This window comes from Phyllobates terribilis, unplaced genomic scaffold, assembly GCF_046119375.1.
Source record: "Phyllobates terribilis strain yellow unplaced genomic scaffold, ASM4611937v1 Scaffold_56__1_contigs__length_8794411, whole genome shotgun sequence".
Lineage (NCBI taxonomy): Eukaryota > Metazoa > Chordata > Amphibia > Anura > Dendrobatidae > Phyllobates > Phyllobates terribilis.
The window spans coordinates 7,962,448-7,986,013 of NW_027362816.1; the positions used below are offsets into that span (position 1 = coordinate 7,962,448).

Sequence of the window (23,566 nt, forward strand, 5' to 3'; positions counted from 1 at the left end):
GATACTGGAACCCAAATCTGCTGATAGTTTGTCCAATAGGGGCAGTGTATAGAGAGAAGAGAAGGGGGCCTAGGACTGAGCCCTGCGGAACTCCGATAGTAAGGGGACGAGGAGAGGAAGAGGAGCCAGTAAAAGATACAGTGAAGGAGCGGTCAGAGAGGTAGGAGGAGAACCAGGAGAGAACGATTTCCTTGAGGCCTATAGAGCAGAGCATAGTGAGGAGGAGCTGGTGATCCACAGTGTCAAATGCTGCAGAGAGATCCAGGAGAATCAGCAGGGAGTAGTGACCTTTGGATTTAGCTGTTAGTAGATCATTAGAGACTTTAGTGAGGGCAGTTTCAGTGGAGTGTAAAGAGCGGAAATCAGATTGTAGAGGGTCGAGGAGAGAGTTATCTGAGAGATAGCGGATTAGACGGGAGTGGACCAGGCGTTACAGGAGTTTAGAGATAAAAGGAAGATTAGAGACAAGTCTGTAGTTAGCAGTGCAGTTCTGGTCCAGGGATGTTTTTTTCAATAAAGGGGTTATGATGGCATGTTTAAATGAAAAGGGAAAGATACCTGAAGAAAGAGAGAGGTTAAATATTTTAGTCAGGTGAGCGGTGACCACCGGTGAGAGAGACTGCAGGAGATGTGAAGGAATGGGGTCACTGTTGCAGGTTGTAGGCTGAGAAGAAGCGAGGAGCTGGGTAACTTCTTCTTCTGTAACAGGCTCAAAGATGGCAAGTGAGCTTGAAGTGCAGCAGGGAAGGGGATCCAGGCACTGAGCAACTGCAAAAACGCCGCGGAAACGCAGGAAATAGGCATCGTGTGAACTCAGCCTCAGTGAAGGTAGCAATGTATCTACACCCCGGACGCTATCCACACCAACCCGCGCTATTCAATCTTTACACTCTCCATCATTAGGTATCACACAAGGAACTTTGCTGCCTAAAAAAAGGTCTTTACCATTACTACAATCCATGTGGCTCACGATGTAAGTGATGTATTGGATAAATGATCTGACTGAATTGTAACAGTCAGATTAATCTGCAAGAAATGTAATGATGTGTATTAATATTATTATTACAAGCAGTTTGGTACATGTGAATGTAACACTTTTTATATTATTTTGTAAGAATTGTAATGATGTATATTAATTGTACTTGTGATACTTTTTATACTATTCTGTAAGGATTTTTATATTATTGAAATGTCTTTGAGATGTATTTATTTTTAGAACAATAAAATCTTTTAATACTTTTACTGTGTCTTTGCTTTTTACATCCATATAAAACACACACTTTATATACTTGGGGGCAGTTGTAACTTGGCCATATAGTTAATATGCCCAAGCAATAAGATCCACACTATCAAATTAACAGTATGGGGCTATAAAACTCATATAAAATGAGAATGCTGAAGATACAACACAGGACCTGATAGGGGATGTGGAGGAGGGGTGCGGCTACACACTTTGATACACTTTAATAGGAGGCGTGGCACCTGTCAAATTGAGTTTGACGATACATAGGACTGCTACACTACTCACGTGGCTCCGCTCCGTACACACGGCTCCGCTCCGTACCCCTCGTACACTTGCGGCTCCGCTCCATACACCTCGTACACACGCGGCTCCGCTCCGTACGCCTCGTACACGCGCGGCTCCGCTCCATACGCCTCATACACGCGCGGCTCCGCTCCGTACGCCTCGTACACGCGCGGCTCCGCTCCGTACACCTCGCACACGCGCGGCTCCGCTCCATACGCCACGTACACGCGCGGCTCCGCTCCATACGCCTCGTACATGCGCGGCTCCGCTCCGTACGCCTCGTACACGCGCGGCTCCGCTCCATACATCTCGTACACGCGCGGCTCCACTCCGTACACATCGTACACGCGCGGCGCGGCTCCGTACACCTCGTACACGCGCGGCTCTGCTCCGTACACCTCGTACACGCGTGGCTCCGCTCCGTACACCTCATACACGCGTGGCTCCGCTCCGTACACCTCGTACACGCGCGGCTCCGCTCCGTACACCTCGTACACGCGCGGCTCCGCTCCGTACACCTCGTACACGCGCGGCTCCGCTCCGTACACTTCGTACACGCGCGGCTCCGCTCCGTACACCTCGTACACGCGCGGCTCCGCTCCGTACGACTCGTACACGCGCGGCTCCGCTCCGTACGCCTCGTACACGCGCGGCTCCGCTCCGTACGCCTCGTACACGCGCGGCTCCGCTCCGTACGCCTCGTACACGCGCGGCTCCGCTCCGTACGCCACGTACACGCGCGGCTCCGCTCCATACATCTCGTACACACGCGGCTCCGCTCCGTACACCTCGTACACGCGCGGCGCGGCTCCGTACACCTCGTACACGCGTGGCTCCGCTCCGTACACCTCGTACACGCGTGGCTCCGCTCCGTACACCTCGTACACGCGTAGCTCCGCTCCGTACACCTCGTACACCCGCGGCTCCGCTCCGTACACCTCGTACACGCGTGGCTCCGCTCCGTACACCTCGTACACGCGCGGCTCCGCTCCGTACACCTCGTACACGCGCGGCTCCGCTCCGTACACCTCGTACACGCGCGGCTCCGTACACCTCAAACATGCACGGCTCCGCTCCGTAGACCTCGTACACACGCGGCTCTGCTCCGTACACCTCGTACACGCGCAGCTCTGCTCCGTACACTTCGTACACGCGCGGCTCTGCTCCGTACACCTCGTACAAACGCGGCTCCCATCCGTACGCCTCGTACACGCTCGGCTCCGCACCGTACGCCTCGTACACGCGCGGCACCGCTCCGTACGCCTCGTACACGCGCGGCACCGCTCCGTACGCCTCGTACACGCGCGGCAACGCTCCGTACGCCTCGTACACGCGCGGCAACGCTCCGTACGCCACATACACGCGCGGCTCTGCTCCATACGGCTCGTACACGCGCGGCTCCGCTCCATACACCTCGTACACGCGTGGCTCCGCTCCGTACACCTCGTACACGCGCGGCTCCGCTCCGTACACCTCGTACACGCGCGGCTCCGCTCCATACACCTCGTACACGCGCGGCTCCGCTCCGTACACCTCGTACACGCGCGGCTCCGTACACCTCAAACATGCGCGGCTCCGCTCCGTAGACCTCATACACATGCGGCTCCGCTCCGTAGACCTCGTACACTCGTGGCTCCGCTCCGTACACCTCGTACACTCGCGGCTCCGCTCCGTACACCTCGTACACGCGCGGCTCTGCTCCGTACACTTCGTACACGCGGGGCTCTGCTCCGTACACCTCGTACACACACGGCTCTGCTACATCCACACTGTAAACCCCTCCTGACCCCACACATAAACTTCAGCTCACCGTACACCTCGTACACACACGGCTCTGCTCCGTATACCTCATACACGCGCGGCTCTGCTCCGTACGCCTCGTACACGCGGCTCCGCTCCGTACACCTCGTACACACGCGGCTCTGCTCCGTACACCTCGTACACGCGTTGCTCCGCTCCGTACACCTCGTACACACGCGGCTCTGCTCCGTACGCCTCGTACACACGCGGCTCTGCTCCGTACACCTCGTACACGCGTTGCTCCGCTCCGTACACCTCGTACACACGCGGCTCTGCTCCGTACACCTCGTACACACGCGGCTCTGCTCCGTACGCCTCATACACACGCGGCTCCGCTCCGTACACCTCGTACACGCGCGGGTCTGCTCCGTACGCCTCGTACACACACGGCTCTGCTCCGTACGCCTCGTACACACGCGGCTCCGTTCCGTACACCTCGTACACACGCGGCTCTACTCCGTACGCCTCGTACACACACGGCTCCGCTCCGTACACCTCGTACACACGCGGCTCCGTTCCGTACACCTCGTACACACACGGCTCCGCTCCGTACACCTCGTACACGCGCGGCTCTGCTCCGTACGCCTCGTACACACACGGCTCTGCTCCGTACGCCTCGTACACACGCGGCTCCGTTCCGTACACCTCGTACACACGCGGCTCTACACCGTACGCCTCGTACACACACGGCTCCGCTCCGTACACACGCGGCTCCGTTCCGTACACCTCGTACACACACGGCTCCGCTCCGTACGCCTCGTACACACACGGCTCCGCTCCGTACGCCTCGTACACACACGGCTCCGCTCCGTACGCCTCGTACACACGCGGCTCCGCTCCGTACGCCTCGTACACACGCGGCTCCGCTCCGTACGCCTCGTACACACGCGGCTCCGCTCCGTACGCCTCATACACACGCGGCTCCGCTCCGTACACCTCGTACACGCGCGGCTCCGCTCCGTACGCCTCGTACACACGCGGCTCCGCTCTGTACGCCTCGTACACACGCGGCTCCGCTCCGTACACCTCGTACACACGCGGCTCCGCTCCGTACGCCTCGTACACACGCGGCTCCGCTCCGTACGCCTCGTACACACGCGGCTCTGCTCCGTACACCTCGTACACACGCGGCTCTGCTCCGTACGCCTCGTACACGCGCGGCTCTGCTCCGTACGCCTCGTACACGCGCGGCTCTGCTCCGTACGCCTCGTACACACACGGCTCTGCTCCGTACGCCTCGTACACACACGGCTCCGCTCCGTACACCTCGTACACACGCGGCTCCGCTCCGTACACCTCGTACACACGCGGCTCTACTCCGTACGCCTCGTACACACGCGGCTCTGCTTCGTACACCTCGTACACACGCGGCTCTGCTTCGTACACCTCGTACACGCGCGGCTCCGCTCCGTACACCTCGTACACGCGCGGCTCCGCTCCGTACACCTCGTACACACGCGGCTCTGCTCCGTACACCTCGTACACACGCGGCTCTGCTCCGTACACCTCGTACACACGCGGCTCCGCTCCGTACACCTCGTACACACGCGGCTCCGCTCCGTACACCTCGTACACGCGCGGCTCCGCTCCGTACACCTCGTACACACGCGGCTCTGCTTCGTACACCTCGTACACGTGCGGCTCCGTTCCGTACACCTCGTACACGTGCGGCTTCGTTCCGTACACCTCGTACACACGCGGCTCCGCTCCGTACACCTCGTACACACGCGGCTCTGCTCCGTACACCTCGTACACGCTCGGCTCTGCTCCGTACACCTCGTACACACGTGGCTCTGCTACATTCACACTGTAAACCCCTCCTGACCCCACACATAAACTTCAGCTCATCCAGCACCATGACAACCAGCACAGCAGAGTCCTGCATCCACTGAGGCCTCTGATCATGTGACCCCTGACTCCTCCCCTCCTGTGACCTCATCACAGCTCCTGTGCGCACAGAGCAGCCATATATGTGGTGGCGGCTCTGCAGGTGGAGGTATGTGGAGACCCCCATTACTGGGCGCAGGGGGCATTAACCCCTTCAGCACGGAGACTCTTTTGGGGTCTTGTGTTGCCCCTTTATAAGAATCATAAGGTTTTTGTTCTGTTTCCTGTAATAGATACATACGGCCCAACTATGGAGACAGGAAGGGAGGAAACGTATTGTTCTCATAGTACAGGACCCCTTTACTGCCCCTCGCAGTGTAATGCCCCCATTATGCTCCTTATGCAGGATGTATGATGCCCCCACACAGTGTAATGCCCCCATTATGCCCCTTATGCAGGATGTATGATGCCCCCCACACAGTGTAATGCCCCCATTATGCCCCTTATGCAGGATGTATGATGCCCCACACAGTGTAATGCCCCCATTATGCCCCTTATGCAGGATGTATGATGCCCCCACACAGTGTAATGCCCCCATTATGCCCCTTATGCAGGATGTATGATGCCCCCCACACAGTGTAATGCCCCCATTATGCCCCTTATGCAGGATGTATGATGCCCCACACAGTGTAATGCCCCCATTATGCCCCTTATGCAGGATGTATGATGCCCCACACAGTGTAATGCCCCCATTATGCCCCTTATGCAGGCTGTATGATGCCCCACACAGTGTAATGCCCCCATAGTACCGCCATCCCCCCACACAGTATAATCAGAGGCATAACTAGTGTGCCGTTACGAGATTTCGACCACCCCCCATCCTGATATATACAGTGGGTACGGAAAGTATTCAGACCCCTTTAAAGTTTTCACTCTTTGTTTCATTGCAGCCATTTTGTAAATTCTAAAAAGTTCATTTTTTTTTTTTCATTAAAGTGCACTCTGCACCCCATCTTGACTGGAAAAAAACTGAAATGTAGAAATTTTTGCAAATTTATTAAAAAATAAAACCTGAAATATCACATGGTCATAAGTATTCAGACCCTTTGCTCAGACACTCATATTTAAGTCACATGCTGTCCATTTTCTTGTGATTCTCCTTGAGATGGTTCTACTCCTTCATTGGGTCCAGCTGTGTTTAATTAAACTGATAGGACTTCATTAGGAAAGGCACACACCTGTCTATATAAGACCCCACAGCTCACAGTGCATGTCAGACCAAATGAGAATCATGAGCTCAAAGGAACTGCCCAAGGAGCCCAGAGACAGAATTGTGGCAAGGCACAGATCTGGCCAAGGTTACAAAAGAATTTCTGCATTACTCAAGGTTCTTAAGAGCACAGTGGCCTTATAATCCTTAAATTGAAGACGTTTGGGACCACCAGAAGTCTTCCTAGACCTGGCCATCCAGCCAAACTGAGCAATCGTGGGAGAAGAGCCTTGGTGAGAGAGATAAAGAAGAACCCCCAAATCACCGTGGCTGAGCTCCAGAGATGCAGTAGGGAGATGGGAGAAGGTTCCACAAAGTCAACTATTACTGCAACCCTCCACCAGTCGGGCCTTTATGGCAGAGTGGCCCAACGGAAGCCTCTCCTCAGTGCAAGACATATGAAAGCCCGCATAGAGTTTGCTCAAAACACATGAAGTTCTCCCAGACTATGAGAAATAAGATACTCTGGTCTGATGAGACAAAGATAGAACTTTTTGGTGATAATTCTATGCGGTATGTGTGGAGAAAACCAGGCACTGCTCATCACCTGCCCAATACAATCCCAACAGTGAAACATGGTGGTGGCAGCATCATGCTATGGGGGTGTTTATCAGCTGCAGGGACAGGACGACTGGTTGCAATTGAAAGAAACATGAATGCGGCTAAGTACAGAGATATCCTGGATGAAAACCTCTTCTAGAGTGCTCTGGACCTCAGACTTGGCCAAAGGTTCACCTTCCAACAAGACAATGACCCTAAGCACACAGCTAAAATAACAAAGGAGTGGCTTCAGAACAACTCTATGACCATTCTTGACTGGCCCAGCCAGAGCCCTGACCTAAACCCAATTGAGCATCTCTGGAGAGACCTGAAAATGGCTGTCCACCAACGTTTACCATTCATCCTGACGGAACTGGAGAGGATCTGCAAGGAAGAATGGCAGAGGATCCCAAAATGCAGGTGTGAAAAACTTGTTGCATCATTTCCAAGAAGACTCATGGCTGTACTAGCTCAAAAGGGTGCTTTTACTCAATACTGAGCAAAGGGTCTGAATACTTATGACCATGTGATATTTCAGTTTTTCTTTTTTAATAAATTAGCAAAAATTTCTACATTAAACCCCGCAATGCTACGATCAAAGTCGATCGCAGCATTGTGGGGGCAAGAGGAGGTGATCGCCGATACTCACCTCTCCTGCCGGCGTCCAACGTTGTCTGCCGCGGCTTTCAGGATGTTGCTATGACAACCCGATGCTCAGGAGAAATTGCACAACAAATTTTGGGGCCCATTTTTTCCTGTTATCCCTGCAAAAATAAAGTAACATTTTTGTGAAAAAAGTTAAATGTTAATTTCTTTTTTTTCCACATTCCAAAAATTCCTGTGAAGCACCTGAAGGGTTAATAAACTTCTTGAATGTGGTTTTGAGCACCTTGAGGGGTGCAGTTTTTAGAATGGTGTCACTTTTGAGTATTTTTTGTCATAAAGACCTCTCAAAGTGACTTCAAATGTGATGTCCCTAAAAAAATGGTTTTGTAAATTTTGTTGGAAAAATGAGAAATCGCTGGTCAACTTTTAACCCCTATAGCTCCCTAATTAAAAAAAAATGTTTGTTCCAAAATTGTGCTGATGTAAAGTAGACATGTGGGAAATGTTATTTATTAACTATTTTGTGTGACATACAGTACAGACCAAAAGTTTGAACACACGTTCTCATTTGAAGATTTTTCAGTATTTTCATGACTATGAAAATTGTACATTCACACTTAAAGCATCAAAACTATGAATTAACACATGTGGAATTATATACTTAACAAAAAGTGTGAAACAACTGAAAATATGTCTTATATTCTAGGTTCTTCAAAGTAGCCACCTTTTGCTTTGATGACTGCTTTGCACACTCTTGGCATTCTCTTGATGAGCTTCAAGAGGTAGTCACCAGAAATGGTTTTCGCTTCTTAGGTGTGCCCTGTCAGGTTTAATAAGTGGGATTTCTTGCCTTATAAATGGGGTTGGGACCATCAGTTGTGCAGAAGTCTGGTGGATACACAGCTGATAGTCCTACTGAATAGAATTGTTAGAATTTGTATTATGGCAAAAAAAAAGCAGCTAAGTAAAGAAAAAGGAGTGGCCATCATTACTTTAAGAAATGAAGGTCAGTCAGTCCGAAAAATTGGGCAAACTTTGAAAGTGTCCCCATGTGCAGTTGCAAAAACCATCAAGCACTACAAAGAAACTGGCTCACATGAGGACCGCCCCAGGAAAGGAAGACTAAGAGTCACCTCTGCTTCTAAGGATAAGTTTATCCGAGTCACCAGCCTCAGAAATCGCAGGTTAACAGCAGCTCAGATTAGTGACCAGGTCAATGCCACACAGAGTTCTAGCAGCAGACACATCTCTACAACAACTGTTAAGAGGAGACTTTGTGCAGCAGGCCTTCAAGGTAAAATAGCTGCTAGGAAACTACTGCTAAGGACAGGCAACAAGCAGAAGAGACTTGCTTGGGCTAAAGAACACAAGGAATGGACATTAGACCAGTGGAAATCTATGCTTTGGTCTGATGAGTCCAAATTTGATATCTTTGGTTCCAACCACCGTGTCTTTGTGCGACGCAGAAAAGGTGAACAGATGGACTCTACATGCCTGGTTCCCACTGTGAAGCATGGAGGAGGAGGTGTGATGGTGTGGGGGTGCTTTGCTGCTGACACTGTTGGGGATTTATTCAATATTGAAGGCATACTGAACCAGCATGGCTACCACAGCATCTTGCAGCGGCATGCTATTCCATCCGATTTGTGTTTAGTTGGACCATCATTTATTTTTCAACAGGACAATGACCCAAAACACACCTCCAGGCTGTGTAAGGGCTATTTGACCAAGAAGGAGAGTGATGGGGTGCTACGCCAGATGACCTGGCCTCCACAGTCACCAGACCTGAACCCAATCGAGATGGTTTGAGGTGAGCTGGACCACAGAGTGAAGGCAAAAGGGCCAACAAGTGCTAAGCATCTCTGGGAACTCCTTCAAGATTATTGGAAGACCATTTCTGGTGACTACCTCTTGAAGCTCATCAAGAGAATGCCAAGAGTGTGCAAAGCAGTCATCAAAGCAAAAGGTGGCTACTTTGAAGAACCTAGAATATAAGACATATTCTCAGTTGTTTCACACTTTTTTTTCAGTATATAATTCCACATGTGTTAATTCCTAGTTTTGATGCCTTCAGTGTGAATGTACAGTTTTCATAGTCATGAAAATACAGAAAAATCTTTAAATGAGAAGGTGTGTCCAAACTTTTGGCCTGTACTGTATCTCTCTGATTTAAGGGCATAAAAATTCAAATTTTGAAAATTGAAAAATTTTCGCCAAATTTCAGTTTTTTTCACAAATAAATGCAAGTGATATCGAAGAAATGTTACCACAATCATGAATTACAATATGTTACGAAAAAACATTCTCAGAATCAGGGGGATCTGTTGAAGCGTTCCAGAGTTATTACATCATAAATTGACAGTGGTCAGAATTGTAAAAATTGGCCTGGTCATTAACGTGCAAACCACTTTGGGTTGTAAAGGGGTTAATGAGAAAAAAAATGAACTTTTTAGAATTTACCAAACGGCTGCAATGAAACAAAGAGTGAAAAATTTAAAGGGGTCTGAAAACTTTCCGTACCCACTGTATATGTATGTCCATTTTCCTTGACACCAACCTGGTTTATGTCCCCCATTCTGCCTCTGTTCTTTAGTGTATAGAAAAAAATAAACTATTACACTCACCAGGGGCGAACATAGAAGTGATGGAGCCCCATAACAGAAGTGTAATGCACTCCCCATAATCCTCCATACAGTATAATGCACAGCCTATAGTCATCCATGTAGTATAATGCACAGCCCATAGTCATCCATGTAGTATAATGCACAGCCCATAGTCCGTACATGTAGTATAATGAACAGCCCATAGTCCATACATATAGTATAATGCACAGCCCATAGTCCATACATGTAGTGTAATGCACAGCCCATGGTCCGTACATGTAGTGTAATGCACAGCCCATGGTCCGTACATATAGTGTAATGCACAGCCCATGGTCCGTACATGTAGTGTAATGCACAGCCCATGGTCCGTACATGTAGTGTAATGCACAGCCCATGGTCCGTACATGTAGTATAATGCACAGCCCCTGGTCCGTACATGTAGTGTAATGCACAGCCCCTGGTCCGTACATGTAGTGTAATGCACAGCCCATGGTCCGTACATGTAGTGTAATGCACAGCCCATGGTCCGTACATGTAGTGTAATGCACAGCCCATAGTCCATACATGTGGTATAATGCACAGCCCATAGTCCGTACATGTAGTATAATGCACAGTCCATGGTCCGTACATGTAGTGTAATGCACAGCCCATAGTCCATACATGTAGTATAATGCACAGCCCATAGTCCATACATGTGGTATAATGCACAGCCCATACATGTAGTATAATGCACAGCCCATAGTCCACACATGTAGTATAATGTACAGCCCATAGTCATCCATGTAGTATAACGCACAGTCCATAGTCATACATAGTAGTATAATGCACAGCCCATAGTCAGACATAGTAGTATAGTGCACATCCCACAGTCATACATAGTAGTGTATAATGCACAGCCCACAGTCATCCATGTAGTATAATGCACTCCCCACAGTCATCCATGTAGTATAATGCACAGCCCACAGTCATCCATGTAGTATAATGCACAGCCCACAGTCCACACATGTAGTATAATGCACTCCCCACAGTCATCCATGTAGTATAATGCACAGCCCACAGTCATCCATGTAGTATAATGCACAGCCCACAGTCATCCATGTAGTATAATGAACAGCCCATAGTCCATACATATAGTATAATGCACAGCCCATAGTCCATACATGTAGTGTAATGCACAGCCCATGGTCCGTACATATAGTGTAATGCACAGCCCATGGTCCGTACATGTAGTGTAATGCACAGCCCATAGTCCATACATGTAGTGTAATGCACAGCCCATGGTCCGTACATGTAGTATAATGCACAGCCCCTGGTCCGTACATGTAGTGTAATGCACAGCCCATGGTCCGTACATGTAGTGTAATGCACAGCCCATGGTCCGTACATGTAGTGTAATGCACAGCCCATGGTCCGTACATGTAGTATAATGCACAGCCCCTGGTCCGTACATGTAGTGTAATGCACAGCCCATGGTCCGTACATGTAGTGTAATGCACAGCCCATGGTCCGTACATGTAGTGTAATGCACAGCCCATGGTCCATACATGTGGTATAATGCACAGCCCATAGTCCGTACATGTAGTATAATGCACAGTCCATGGTCCGTACATGTAGTGTAATGCACAGCCCATAGTCCATACATGTAGTATAATGCACAGCCCATAGTCCATACATGTGGTATAATGCACAGCCCATACATGTAGTATAATGCACAGCCCATAGTCCACACATGTAGTATAATGCACAGCCCATAGTCATCCATGTAGTATAACGCACAGTCCATAGTCATACATAGTAGTATAATGCACAGCCCATAGTCAGACATAGTAGTATAGTGCACATCCCACAGTCATACATAGTAGTGTATAATGCACAGCCCACAGTCATACATGTAGTATAATGCACTCCCCACAGTCATCCATGTAGTATAATGCACAGCCCACAGTCATCCATGTAGTATAATGCACAGCCCACAGTCCACACATGTAGTATAATGCACTCCCCACAGTCATCCATGTAGTATAATGCACAGCCCACAGTCATCCATGTAGTATAATGCACAGCCCACAGTCATCCATGTAGTATAATGCACAGCCCACAGTCATCCATGTAGTATAATGCACAGCCCATGGTCCGTACATGTAGTGTAATGCACAGCCCATAGTCCGTACATGTAGTATGATGCACAGCCCATAGTCCGTACATGTAGTATAATGCACAGCCCATAGTCCGTACATGTAGTGTAATGCACAGCCCATAGTCCGTACATGTAGTGTAATGCACAGCCCATGGACCGTACATGTAGTATGATGCACAGCCCATAGTCCGTACATGTAGTATAATGCACAGCCCATGGACCGTACATGTAGTATGATGCACAGCCCATAGTCCGTACATGTAGTATAATGCACAGCCCATGGACCGTACATGTAGTATAATGCACAGCCCATAGTCCGTACATGTAGTATAATGAACAGCCCATAGTCCATACATATAGTATAATGCACAGCCCATAGTCCATACATGTAGTGTAATGCACAGCCCATGGTCCGTACATGTAGTGTAATGCACAGCCCATGGTCCGTACATATAGTGTAATGCACAGCCCATGGTCCGTACATGTAGTGTAATGCACAGCCCATGGTCCGTACATGTAGTGTAATGCACAGCCCATGGTCCGTACATGTAGTATAATGCACAGCCCCTGGTCCGTACATGTAGTGTAATGCACAGCCCCTGGTCCGTACATGTAGTGTAATGCACAGCCCATGGTCCGTACATGTAGTGTAATGCACAGCCCATGGTCCGTACATGTAGTGTAATGCACAGCCCATAGTCCATACATGTGGTATAATGCACAGCCCATAGTCCGTACATGTAGTATAATGCACAGTCCATGGTCCGTACATGTAGTGTAATGCACAGCCCATAGTCCATACATGTAGTATAATGCACAGCCCATAGTCCATACATGTGGTATAATGCACAGCCCATACATGTAGTATAATGCACAGCCCATAGTCCACACATGTAGTATAATGTACAGCCCATAGTCATCCATGTAGTATAACGCACAGTCCATAGTCATACATAGTAGTATAATGCACAGCCCATAGTCAGACATAGTAGTATAGTGCACATCCCACAGTCATACATAGTAGTGTATAATGCACAGCCCACAGTCATCCATGTAGTATAATGCACTCCCCACAGTCATCCATGTAGTATAATGCACAGCCCACAGTCATCCATGTAGTATAATGCACAGCCCACAGTCCACACATGTAGTATAATGCACTCCCCACAGTCATCCATGTAGTATAATGCACAGCCCACAGTCATCCATGTAGTATAATGCACAGCCCACAGTCATCCATGTAGTATAATGAACAGCCCATAGTCCATACATATAGTATAATGCACAGCCCATAGTCCATACATGTAGTGTAATGCACAGCCCATGGTCCGTACATATAGTGTAATGCACAGCCCATGGTCCGTACATGTAGTGTAATGCACAGCCCATAGTCCATACATGTAGTGTAATGCACAGCCCATGGTCCGTACATGTAGTATAATGCACAGCCCCTGGTCCGTACATGTAGTGTAATGCACAGCCCATGGTCCGTACATGTAGTGTAATGCACAGCCCATGGTCCGTACATGTAGTGTAATGCACAGCCCATGGTCCGTACATGTAGTATAATGCACAGCCCCTGGTCCGTACATGTAGTGTAATGCACAGCCCATGGTCCGTACATGTAGTGTAATGCACAGCCCATGGTCCGTACATGTAGTGTAATGCACAGCCCATGGTCCATACATGTGGTATAATGCACAGCCCATAGTCCGTACATGTAGTATAATGCACAGTCCATGGTCCGTACATGTAGTGTAATGCACAGCCCATAGTCCATACATGTAGTATAATGCACAGCCCATAGTCCATACATGTGGTATAATGCACAGCCCATACATGTAGTATAATGCACAGCCCATAGTCCACACATGTAGTATAATGCACAGCCCATAGTCATCCATGTAGTATAACGCACAGTCCATAGTCATACATAGTAGTATAATGCACAGCCCATAGTCAGACATAGTAGTATAGTGCACATCCCACAGTCATACATAGTAGTGTATAATGCACAGCCCACAGTCATACATGTAGTATAATGCACTCCCCACAGTCATCCATGTAGTATAATGCACAGCCCACAGTCATCCATGTAGTATAATGCACAGCCCACAGTCCACACATGTAGTATAATGCACTCCCCACAGTCATCCATGTAGTATAATGCACAGCCCACAGTCATCCATGTAGTATAATGCACAGCCCACAGTCATCCATGTAGTATAATGCACAGCCCACAGTCATCCATGTAGTATAATGCACAGCCCATGGTCCGTACATGTAGTGTAATGCACAGCCCATAGTCCGTACATGTAGTATGATGCACAGCCCATAGTCCGTACATGTAGTATAATGCACAGCCCATAGTCCGTACATGTAGTGTAATGCACAGCCCATAGTCCGTACATGTAGTGTAATGCACAGCCCATGGACCGTACATGTAGTATGATGCACAGCCCATAGTCCGTACATGTAGTATAATGCACAGCCCATGGACCGTACATGTAGTATGATGCACAGCCCATAGTCCGTACATGTAGTATAATGCACAGCCCATGGACCGTACATGTAGTATAATGCACAGCCCATAGTCCGTACATGTAGTATAATACACAGCCCATCCTCTTACATGTAGTAGTATGGCCCAGGGCACCGTGTACTCGCTGATTTAAAAAAAAAACAAAAAAAACATTATCCTCACCTTCTCTCCGCTCCCTCGCCGCGCGGTGTCTTTTTCTGGAGCTGCCGCTGACTTCAGCTGGAAGCGACAGGAGAGGATGATGTTACTTCCATGCGCCCCTAATGACGTACATGCCGATGTCAGCTGCTGGCCTCTGATTGGTCGGCAGCGTGTATTGTGGCACTAAGGTGAATGTCAGTCCGAGAACACACATCCAGCTGCAGCAGCGGTTGATGTTGGCTGGGCCCGGTCACAGGAGCGACTGCGGTCATTAATCCTCTCAATATAATGCTCTCATAGTACCTCTATTTCCCCACACCGTATAATGTTCTCACAGTACAGTACCGCCATCTTCCCACACACTGTATAATGTTCCCACAATACCCCCCCACATACAGTATAATGTTCTCACAGTACCGCCATCTTCCCACATACAGTATAATGTTCCCACAGTACCGCCATCTTCCCACATACAGTATAATGTTCCCACAATACCCCCCCACATACAGTATAATGTTCTCACAGTACCGCCATCTTCCCACATACAGTATAATGTTCCCACAATACCCCCCCACATACAGTATAATGTTCTCACAGTACCGCCATCTTCCCACACACTGTATAATGTTCCCACAATACCCCCCCACATACAGTATAATGTTCTCACAGTACCGCCATCTTCCCACATACAGTATAATGTTCCCACAGTACCGCCATCTACCCACATACAGTATAATGTTCCCACAGTACCGCCATCTTCCCACATACAGTATAATGTTCCCACAGTACCGCCATCTTCCCACATACAGTATAATGTTCCCACAGTACCGCCATCTACCCACATACAGTATAATGTTCCCAAAGTACCACCATCCCCCTCACATACAGTATAATGTTCTCACAGTACCGCCATCTTCCCACATACAGTATAATATTCCCACAATACCACCATCTTCCCACATACACTATAATGTTGTCACAGTCCCGCCAACCCCAATTTTATTTTATGTATTAACCACTTGGTTTTCTTTTTTTAGTGTTTTTCATGTAATATATGGAAACCTACAGGAAAATGCTTTTAGAAACATGATATCCAGGAAAAAAAACACTGTACATGGAGACATTAGCATCAAATAACTCCTGTCTTGGTGTTCGTACAAACAAGCTCTTATAAATGAGATCTAACGTGATAAAAGATTACAACCTGGGAAAGACGGGAAACATTCATATAGACAGTCGGTGATGATGTAGTCAGTGACGGACTCTGGCCAAATTTGTTTCTAGAGCCGTATTAGAAGATGAAGATGTCGTCCTCATCATGAAGTTTTTATTTCTCATGCCACGTGTAATGTATATGACGAGAATTAGCGTTATGGAAGATGAGTCTATAAGAAACGTATTCAGCTGCAGACTCCAAGGAAGAAACTGTTTGTTGTCTGTGGCCTAAAATATATAGGTTTTATTAGTACGTCAGGGACAAAAGCAGAATATTGTAAAAATAATAAAAATACCATTGCTGCTTGGGTTTCTGGGTGATTCTTACTGAAGCAGTGGCCAACTTAGCCAGTGATTGGAAGTATGGAGGAGATGTCTAAGTCAGCAATTCAACTTATGTTCCAGTCCATAAAAGACTAGAGAATACAACATCTACACATCTACTGATATATTTCCCTTATTGTCTCCAGTAATTGTATTAATACACAGAATTCTTTAGGATGTCACATCGGCTCTTCTTCTCATTCAGGTTTCTACAATATCAGATCCTCTCAGTGAAGAGCTTCTATATTAAAAGAATTTTTCTAAATCACCTATCAAGGATGGATATGGATAGAGACAAGATGGCGGAGAGGATATTACACCTCACCCTAGAGATCCTCTTCCGGATTACTGGAGAGGTGAGAGATTCTGATGACGTCACATTACATCATTCTTATCTATGGGAATAACAGATGGACAGAACTGGAGAGGTGAGGACTCTGGAAATGTCTGGAGTGAGATGTATTAATGTGTCTATCCATAACCAGGATTACACAGTAGTGAAGAAGACCTCTAGTGAGCGCTGCCAGGCCCCTGTGTCTGAGGGATGGGGAAGACATCTGAGCCCAATCACGGGTCCTCCACCTCACCCCCTGATACATGAGGACATCAATGACCAGAAGATCCTAGAACTCGCCTACAAGATGATTGAGCTGCTGACTGGAGAGGTGACACTGCTGGGAATGCTGGGACATTATACAGTAATGCTATGAAGGGATCGGGGGATGACGGATCATTGTATGTGTCAGGTTCCTATAAGGTGTCAGGATGTCGCCGTCTATTTCTCCATGGAGGAGTGGGAGTATTTGGAAGGACACAAAGATCTGTACAAGGACATCTTGATGGAGGTTCCACAGCCCCTCACATCACCAGGTAATAGACAGGACTAAAACCACACGGCCTATAATTATCTGTATGTAAAGATTGTATTCAGTCCCTGTATGTGTTTCCTCCAGATCTATCCAGTAAGAGGACAACACCAGAGAGATATCCCCGTCCTCTTCTTCCACAGGACTGTAAACAAGAAGATCCCAATGTTCCTCAGGATCATCAGGTAGATGGAGAGAAGGTGTCATGAGATCTCCCCTGTGATGTGTAGACGGCTGTGAAGGTCTTGTGTTCAGTCTTGTTTTATCCTCCAGTATTATATGTTTTATACTTGTGTAATGAGAACGGTGGAGATGGCAGGATTAGAGCTGATCATAGATGTGACTTCTCATCTGTCTGTGACTTTTATAATATTTGTTTCAGGGTGAAGATCTGACCCATATTAATACTACAGAGACATATGTGAGGGGCGATGAGCGGTGTAAAGAGGAAATTCCTACATATGACTACCCAGGTGAGTAGTAACCACTAAATGCTGAGAAGTCACAGATTCTTCTCAGTCACCGGCTGTGGCTGCTTTATCGGTGGTGTAGTCCGGCCGTATCGCAATCGTGTGATCACCATTTTACCGCTAGGCCACAACATTTTCCTCCATCCGAAAATGTTCACATTACTTTGTGTAATTGTAAAAGACCTTTTCTGTAGAACTTACAACCTGGAGGATCCACCTACCCCCTGGGATTAGTAGACGCTGACCGTTACCTGCCCAGATCTGTAAACTATAAAGCCAAATGACAGCGTACGTAGAATGTGCTGACAAGTGAGAAAATCAAAATTATGATGGACCTGTAAGAGAAAGCGGAGGGTGATGATGCTGTTCGCTTCCTAGATCCCTGATATCTTATTGGATGAATCTACCTTTTCTCCCTTCTGTGCTGCTGAATGTGCTCATATAGTCCCTACAAGACCAGGTCCAGTCTTTCTGGCCAAACTTCGCTTTTATTATCGACAACATTAAATGTGCAGTGAAGCCAAGTGTGAATTTCTATACAATAACAACAGAGTTTCCCTTTATCCTGACTTTTCAATTTCTTTTTAAACCAACTAAATTCAAACAGGATTGTGATAAACTATACAGAAAACATTACACCTGTGCCATGATATATCTCTAAGCTGTGCGTGGCTGATGGCTGTAATATACATTTATTCACGCCTGCAGGAGATGTGTTGGCTCCAGCCCTGGTTTCATGGATTCACTCCACGTCATAAATTCCATTATGTTTTCGATCCTAAGAAATTCAGATTACTGCACAATCTCTCCTGAAATGGGGGCGCTAATACTTTCTCTACTCTCCTGGTCAGGATTCATAGTAGCTCCAATGGTCCACCATAAATGAGTGTGACTCCAGTTTAGTGTTGGATTTCTCCCCTCATACATACGTTGTTGTTGGGGATGTTACATGTTTTTATATTCTTTCTTTTTTTACAAGTTCATTCTATGTAATAGTTTGATTGTGGTGGGATCGGCCTTCCTCACTTATGTGAGTCTGTAACTCCCTGGTAGTCTTTAAGAAAGATCTCCATTGTCTCTTCCCAATGCCCGAGGTCTAAATTTAAGACCCCTCAGCTCTGCAGTATTATAAAAAGTTCTCTTTGAACGTCTAATATTTCTTCTTGAAACTCATCTGATAGAAAATATTGTCCCTTACGATAGTTTAGATTGTCAGGAGCCATCGAGTCCCATACTCCAATTACCCCAGAGAGGTTTCACCACTAGTTACTCATTTATTACTGATGGAGACTGTCGAGTTTGATCATTTCAGTAGATGTGTTACTGTCTATACTCACAGTTTTTGACTACAGCAGTTAGTTCCCAAAATCCTCTGATTTAACCCCTTCCTGCAGCCAGTATTATGTTCCTAATCAGCCCATTTTTCAAATCTGACGTGTGTCACTTTATTTGGTGATAATTTTGGAATTCTTCACAAAGGATAATAGGAAACAAATGGACCTTACAAATTATTTTCCAACTTCTCTTGAATCCAACAATCCCCTATATAAGGTTGTACACTACTGTCTGGGCACAAGGGAAGGAATAAGGAGGGAAGGAGCGCCATTTAACTATTTGAATGCAGATCTTGCTGGAATATATTTCAGACCCAATGTATTGGGGACACTGTTCATGGTCACCTGGCAGCTCAAAAGATGGGTACCACAAACAGGCTTGGTGCTATATATGCCATTTTCTTGATCCCAGGGATTGCTTTGCTCATCACCCTTTAACCCCAAAAAGAATAGTCAGGTAGCCGGGTCATAACCAGGAGGACAGAGAAAGTACAAAATCAGAAGACACAAGAGTAGTCAGTAAACAAATACACAAGCCGGGAGCTGAGCACAGAGGACTGAACCAGAGGAGAACAAGGCTGTATCTGGCAGCTTCCAGCAATATGCTTCCAGCTTTAGTAGGGTGTGGTGCTTTCCAAATGGCTGAAGCAGGGAGCAGATTACTCCAGCTGGACAGCACACACACCCATACTGCCAGACTGGATGGTACTACTGGTCCCAGCAACCCTAATCTTAGTGTTTGGACAGAGCCTGTGCTGCCCAGAGCTTCTGGTTCCAACGTCTCCTCCATCACCAGTGCTACCTGCAGAATGATTAAGGCGGCTCCTGGTGACAGAAGCAGACATTAGGGGAGCAGATCCCAGAGGAGATGGAAGAAACTATTTACAGAAGCCTTAAAGAAGTTGTCCAGTACTTTTTACAATTGCCCAATGTCCCCCAATGTATTTACTCTGTACCCATAAGAATTTTTGTAATTACCTTCTGCTGTCTTTCTTGCTTGTGAGTGACGCTATCGGGGGTCACGTGATGCCTGAGAACGGCCAGCGATAGCACTGCGCACAGGCAAGAAGGACTGCAGAAGGTAATTACAAAAAGACTTATGGTCACATGATAAATACATTGGGGGACATTGGGGCAATTGTAAAAAGTACTGGAGAACTTCTTTAATATAACAAAGTGACTCCATTTTGAAAATTATAACCCGCAGTGAATTATTCTATAGACGTAGCGATTATTTTGATTCCACAGGCTCTTTCCAGAAATTAGCACGCAGTGGATGTTGGAGAGTGAAAATTGCACATTGGCCATTTTATTGCCCAACACATAGTGCCCAGATTGTGCTCCAGGAGACACACACCGTAAATTAAGTGGGTTCTTCTCACTATAGTAATGTCAAATACATGGAGGCTGAATGTGGTTTGGGCGCACTGCAAGGCTCAGAAGTGAGGGGGGAGATTTGACTTTGGGAGAGCGGACTTTGCTGGGTTGATTTATGGATAAGAAGAAGTTTTTATTTGGTATCATTTTTGCCTACATAACATTGTTTGGTGGCTTCTTATTCCATATTTTGGAGACAGAATGAACAAGCAGTTGAACACCACGCTCCACTGGTTCATCCTATGAGGTTTTCGCGTTTCACTGTCATTCTGTCAATAACTTGTCATTTCTACAGACATTTTAAGTAGAAATGTTCAAAAATATAAATTTCAGGGATATTTTATTCAAAATTAATAATTGTTTTTTTCTTGGCAGATGACTGTACCAGGAGATCAGAGGGACAGCTGACATCTTCTGTTTTTAAATCACATGATCTTGAGATCCCACAGGATACAATTGAAGTGAATGCCATTACTACAGATATACCATCATCCCTTCACAGCAAAGATCTATCATCTAGTCCTATGAAACATGTCCTGTCTTCTGATTCATTACCGACTACTAAGGAAAATCAAAGTCACAAAATAAGCATTAAAAAACAAACTGCTCATAAAGGAAAGAAGCCATTTTCATGTTCAGAAAATGGAAATAGTTTTACTCTTGAAAAGTATTTTCTTAAACATCAAAAAATACACACAGCGGACAATAGATTTTTTTGTTCCAAATATGGGAAATGTTTTAACCAGAAATCAGATTTTGTCAAGCACCAGAGAATTCATACAGGGGAGAAGCCTTTTTCCTGTTCAGAATGTGGAAAATGTTTTAACCATAATTCAGCTTTGGTTAAGCACCAGAGAATTCACACAGGGGAGAAGCCTTTTTCATGTTCAGAATGTGGGAAATGTTTCAACCAGAAAGCACATCTTAATATCCACCAGAGAACTCACACAGGGGAGAAGCCTTTTTCATGTTCAGAATGTGGGAAATGTTTTATCGATAAATCTGCTTTGATTAAGCACCAGAGAATTCACACAGGGGAGAAGCCTTTTTCATGTTCAGAATGTGGGAAATGTTTTAACTATAAATCCGCTTTGGTTAAGCACCAGAGAATTCACACAGGGGAGAAGCCTTTTTCATGTTCAGAATGTGGGAAATGTTTTAACTATAAATCAGATTTTGTCAAGCACCAAAGAACTCACACAGGGGAGAAGCCTTTTTCATGTTCAGAATGTGGGAAATGTTTTAACGATAAATCATCTTTGGTTAAGCACCAGAGAACTCACACAGGGGAGAAGCCTTTTTCGTGTTCAGAATGTGGGAAAAGTTTTAACCATAAATCACCTTTGGTTAACCACCAGAGAATTCACACAGGGGAGAAGCCTTTTTCATGTTCAGAATGTGGGAAATGTTTTAACGATAAATCAGCTTTGATTAAGCACCAGAGAACTCACACAGGGGAGAAGCCTTTTTCATGTTCAGAATGTGGGAAATGTTTTAACCAGAAATCAGATTTGATTAAGCACCAGAGAACCCACACAGGGGAGAAGCCTTTTTCATGTTCAGAATGTAGGAAATGTTTTAACCAGAAATCCGCTTTGGTTAAGCACAAGAGAACTCACACAGGGGAGAAGCCTTTTTCATGTACAAAATGTGGGAAATGTTTTAACCAGAAATCAGCTTTGGTTAGGCACCAGAGAACCCACACAGTGGAGAAGCCTTTTTCTTAGTCTTTTTCTTTTTTAATCCAATACATTTTTGAGATTTTTTTAAATAGGTTTTTTTTGACAAAACAAGAAACCAGTACATACAATAATAAAATAACATACCATAGGGATCACATACATTCATCTCTCCTATATATCCTTTCAGCTTGCCCATTACTGCCTGATGATTAGAGTTCTTATATCTTCCAATTAACATTCCACATTCTTGAAATCTCTTACAGTTGTGGTCAAAAGTTTACATTCCCCGGCAGAATTTTTCCTTTCTTGGCCTTGTTTCAGAGAATATGAATGATAACAAAAAACTTTTTCTCCACTCATGATTATTGGTTGGGGGAAGCCATTTATTGTCAAACTATTGTGTTTTCTCTTTTTAAATCTTAATGACATCCAAAAACATCCAAATTACCCTGATCAAAAAGTTCACATACCCCAGTTCTTAATACCGTGTATTGCCCCCTCTAATATCAATGACAGCTTGAAGTCTTTTGTGGTAGTTGTGGATGAGGTTCTTTATTCTCTCAGATGATAAAGCTGCCCATTCTTCTTGGCAAAAAGCTTCCAGTTCCTGTAAATTCCTAGGCTGTATAGCATGAACTGCGCGCCTGAGATCTCTCCAGAGTGGGTCAATGATATTGAGGTCAGGAGACTGAGTTGACCACTCCAGAACTTTCACTTTGTTCTGCTGTAGCCAATGACATGTCGACTTGGCCTTGTGTTTTGGATCATTGTTATGTTGGAACGTCCAAGTACGTCCCATGCGCAGCATCCGGGCTGATGAGTGTAAATTTGCCTCCAGTAGTAGTAGTGGCGTATTCTAGGTGAGATACTTTGTGGCATTTGTGCAGTAATGGCTTTCTTCTGGTGACTCGACCATGCAGCCTATTTTTCTTCAAGTGCCTCCTTATTGTGCATCTTGAAACAGCCACATCGCTAGTTTTCAGAGAGTCCTGATGTTCATCTAATGTTATTTGTGGGTTTTTCTTTGCATCCCGAACAATTTATTTTTGTTGGTCTACCTGACCGTGGTTTGGCTTTTACAGAGCCCCTGATTTTCCATTTGCTAATCATAGTTTGAACACTGCTGACTGGATTATCAATTCCTTGGATATTTTTTTGTATCCCTTTCCTGTGTTGTACAGTTCAACTACCTTTTCCCATAGATCAGTTGACAATTCTTTTGCTTTCCCCATGACTCACAATCCGGAAACGTCAGTGGCTGGATGAAAGATGCAAGAGTTTGTCTGGATCCCAGAAACTCACTC

The 23,566-nt window shown here is 46.3% G+C and overlaps 1 protein-coding gene across 1 annotated transcript in view; it reads left to right on the top strand.

The window, feature by feature from the left end:
• Nucleotides 1-22,591, top strand: part of LOC141192296 (uncharacterized) — a 69,678-nt gene extending 47,087 nt beyond the window's left edge. The window contains exons 5-10 of the mRNA XM_073661791.1: nt 16,680-16,684; nt 17,019-17,198; nt 17,280-17,403; nt 17,487-17,584; nt 17,782-17,872; nt 20,956-22,591. Of these exons, the coding sequence (XP_073517892.1) occupies nt 16,680-16,684; nt 17,019-17,198; nt 17,280-17,403; nt 17,487-17,584; nt 17,782-17,872; nt 20,956-22,307 (1,850 nt within the window). The 3' untranslated portion in view covers nt 22,308-22,591. The remainder of the gene's footprint in view (nt 1-16,679; nt 16,685-17,018; nt 17,199-17,279; nt 17,404-17,486; nt 17,585-17,781; nt 17,873-20,955) is intronic.
• Nucleotides 22,592-23,566: the final 975 nt, after the last annotated feature.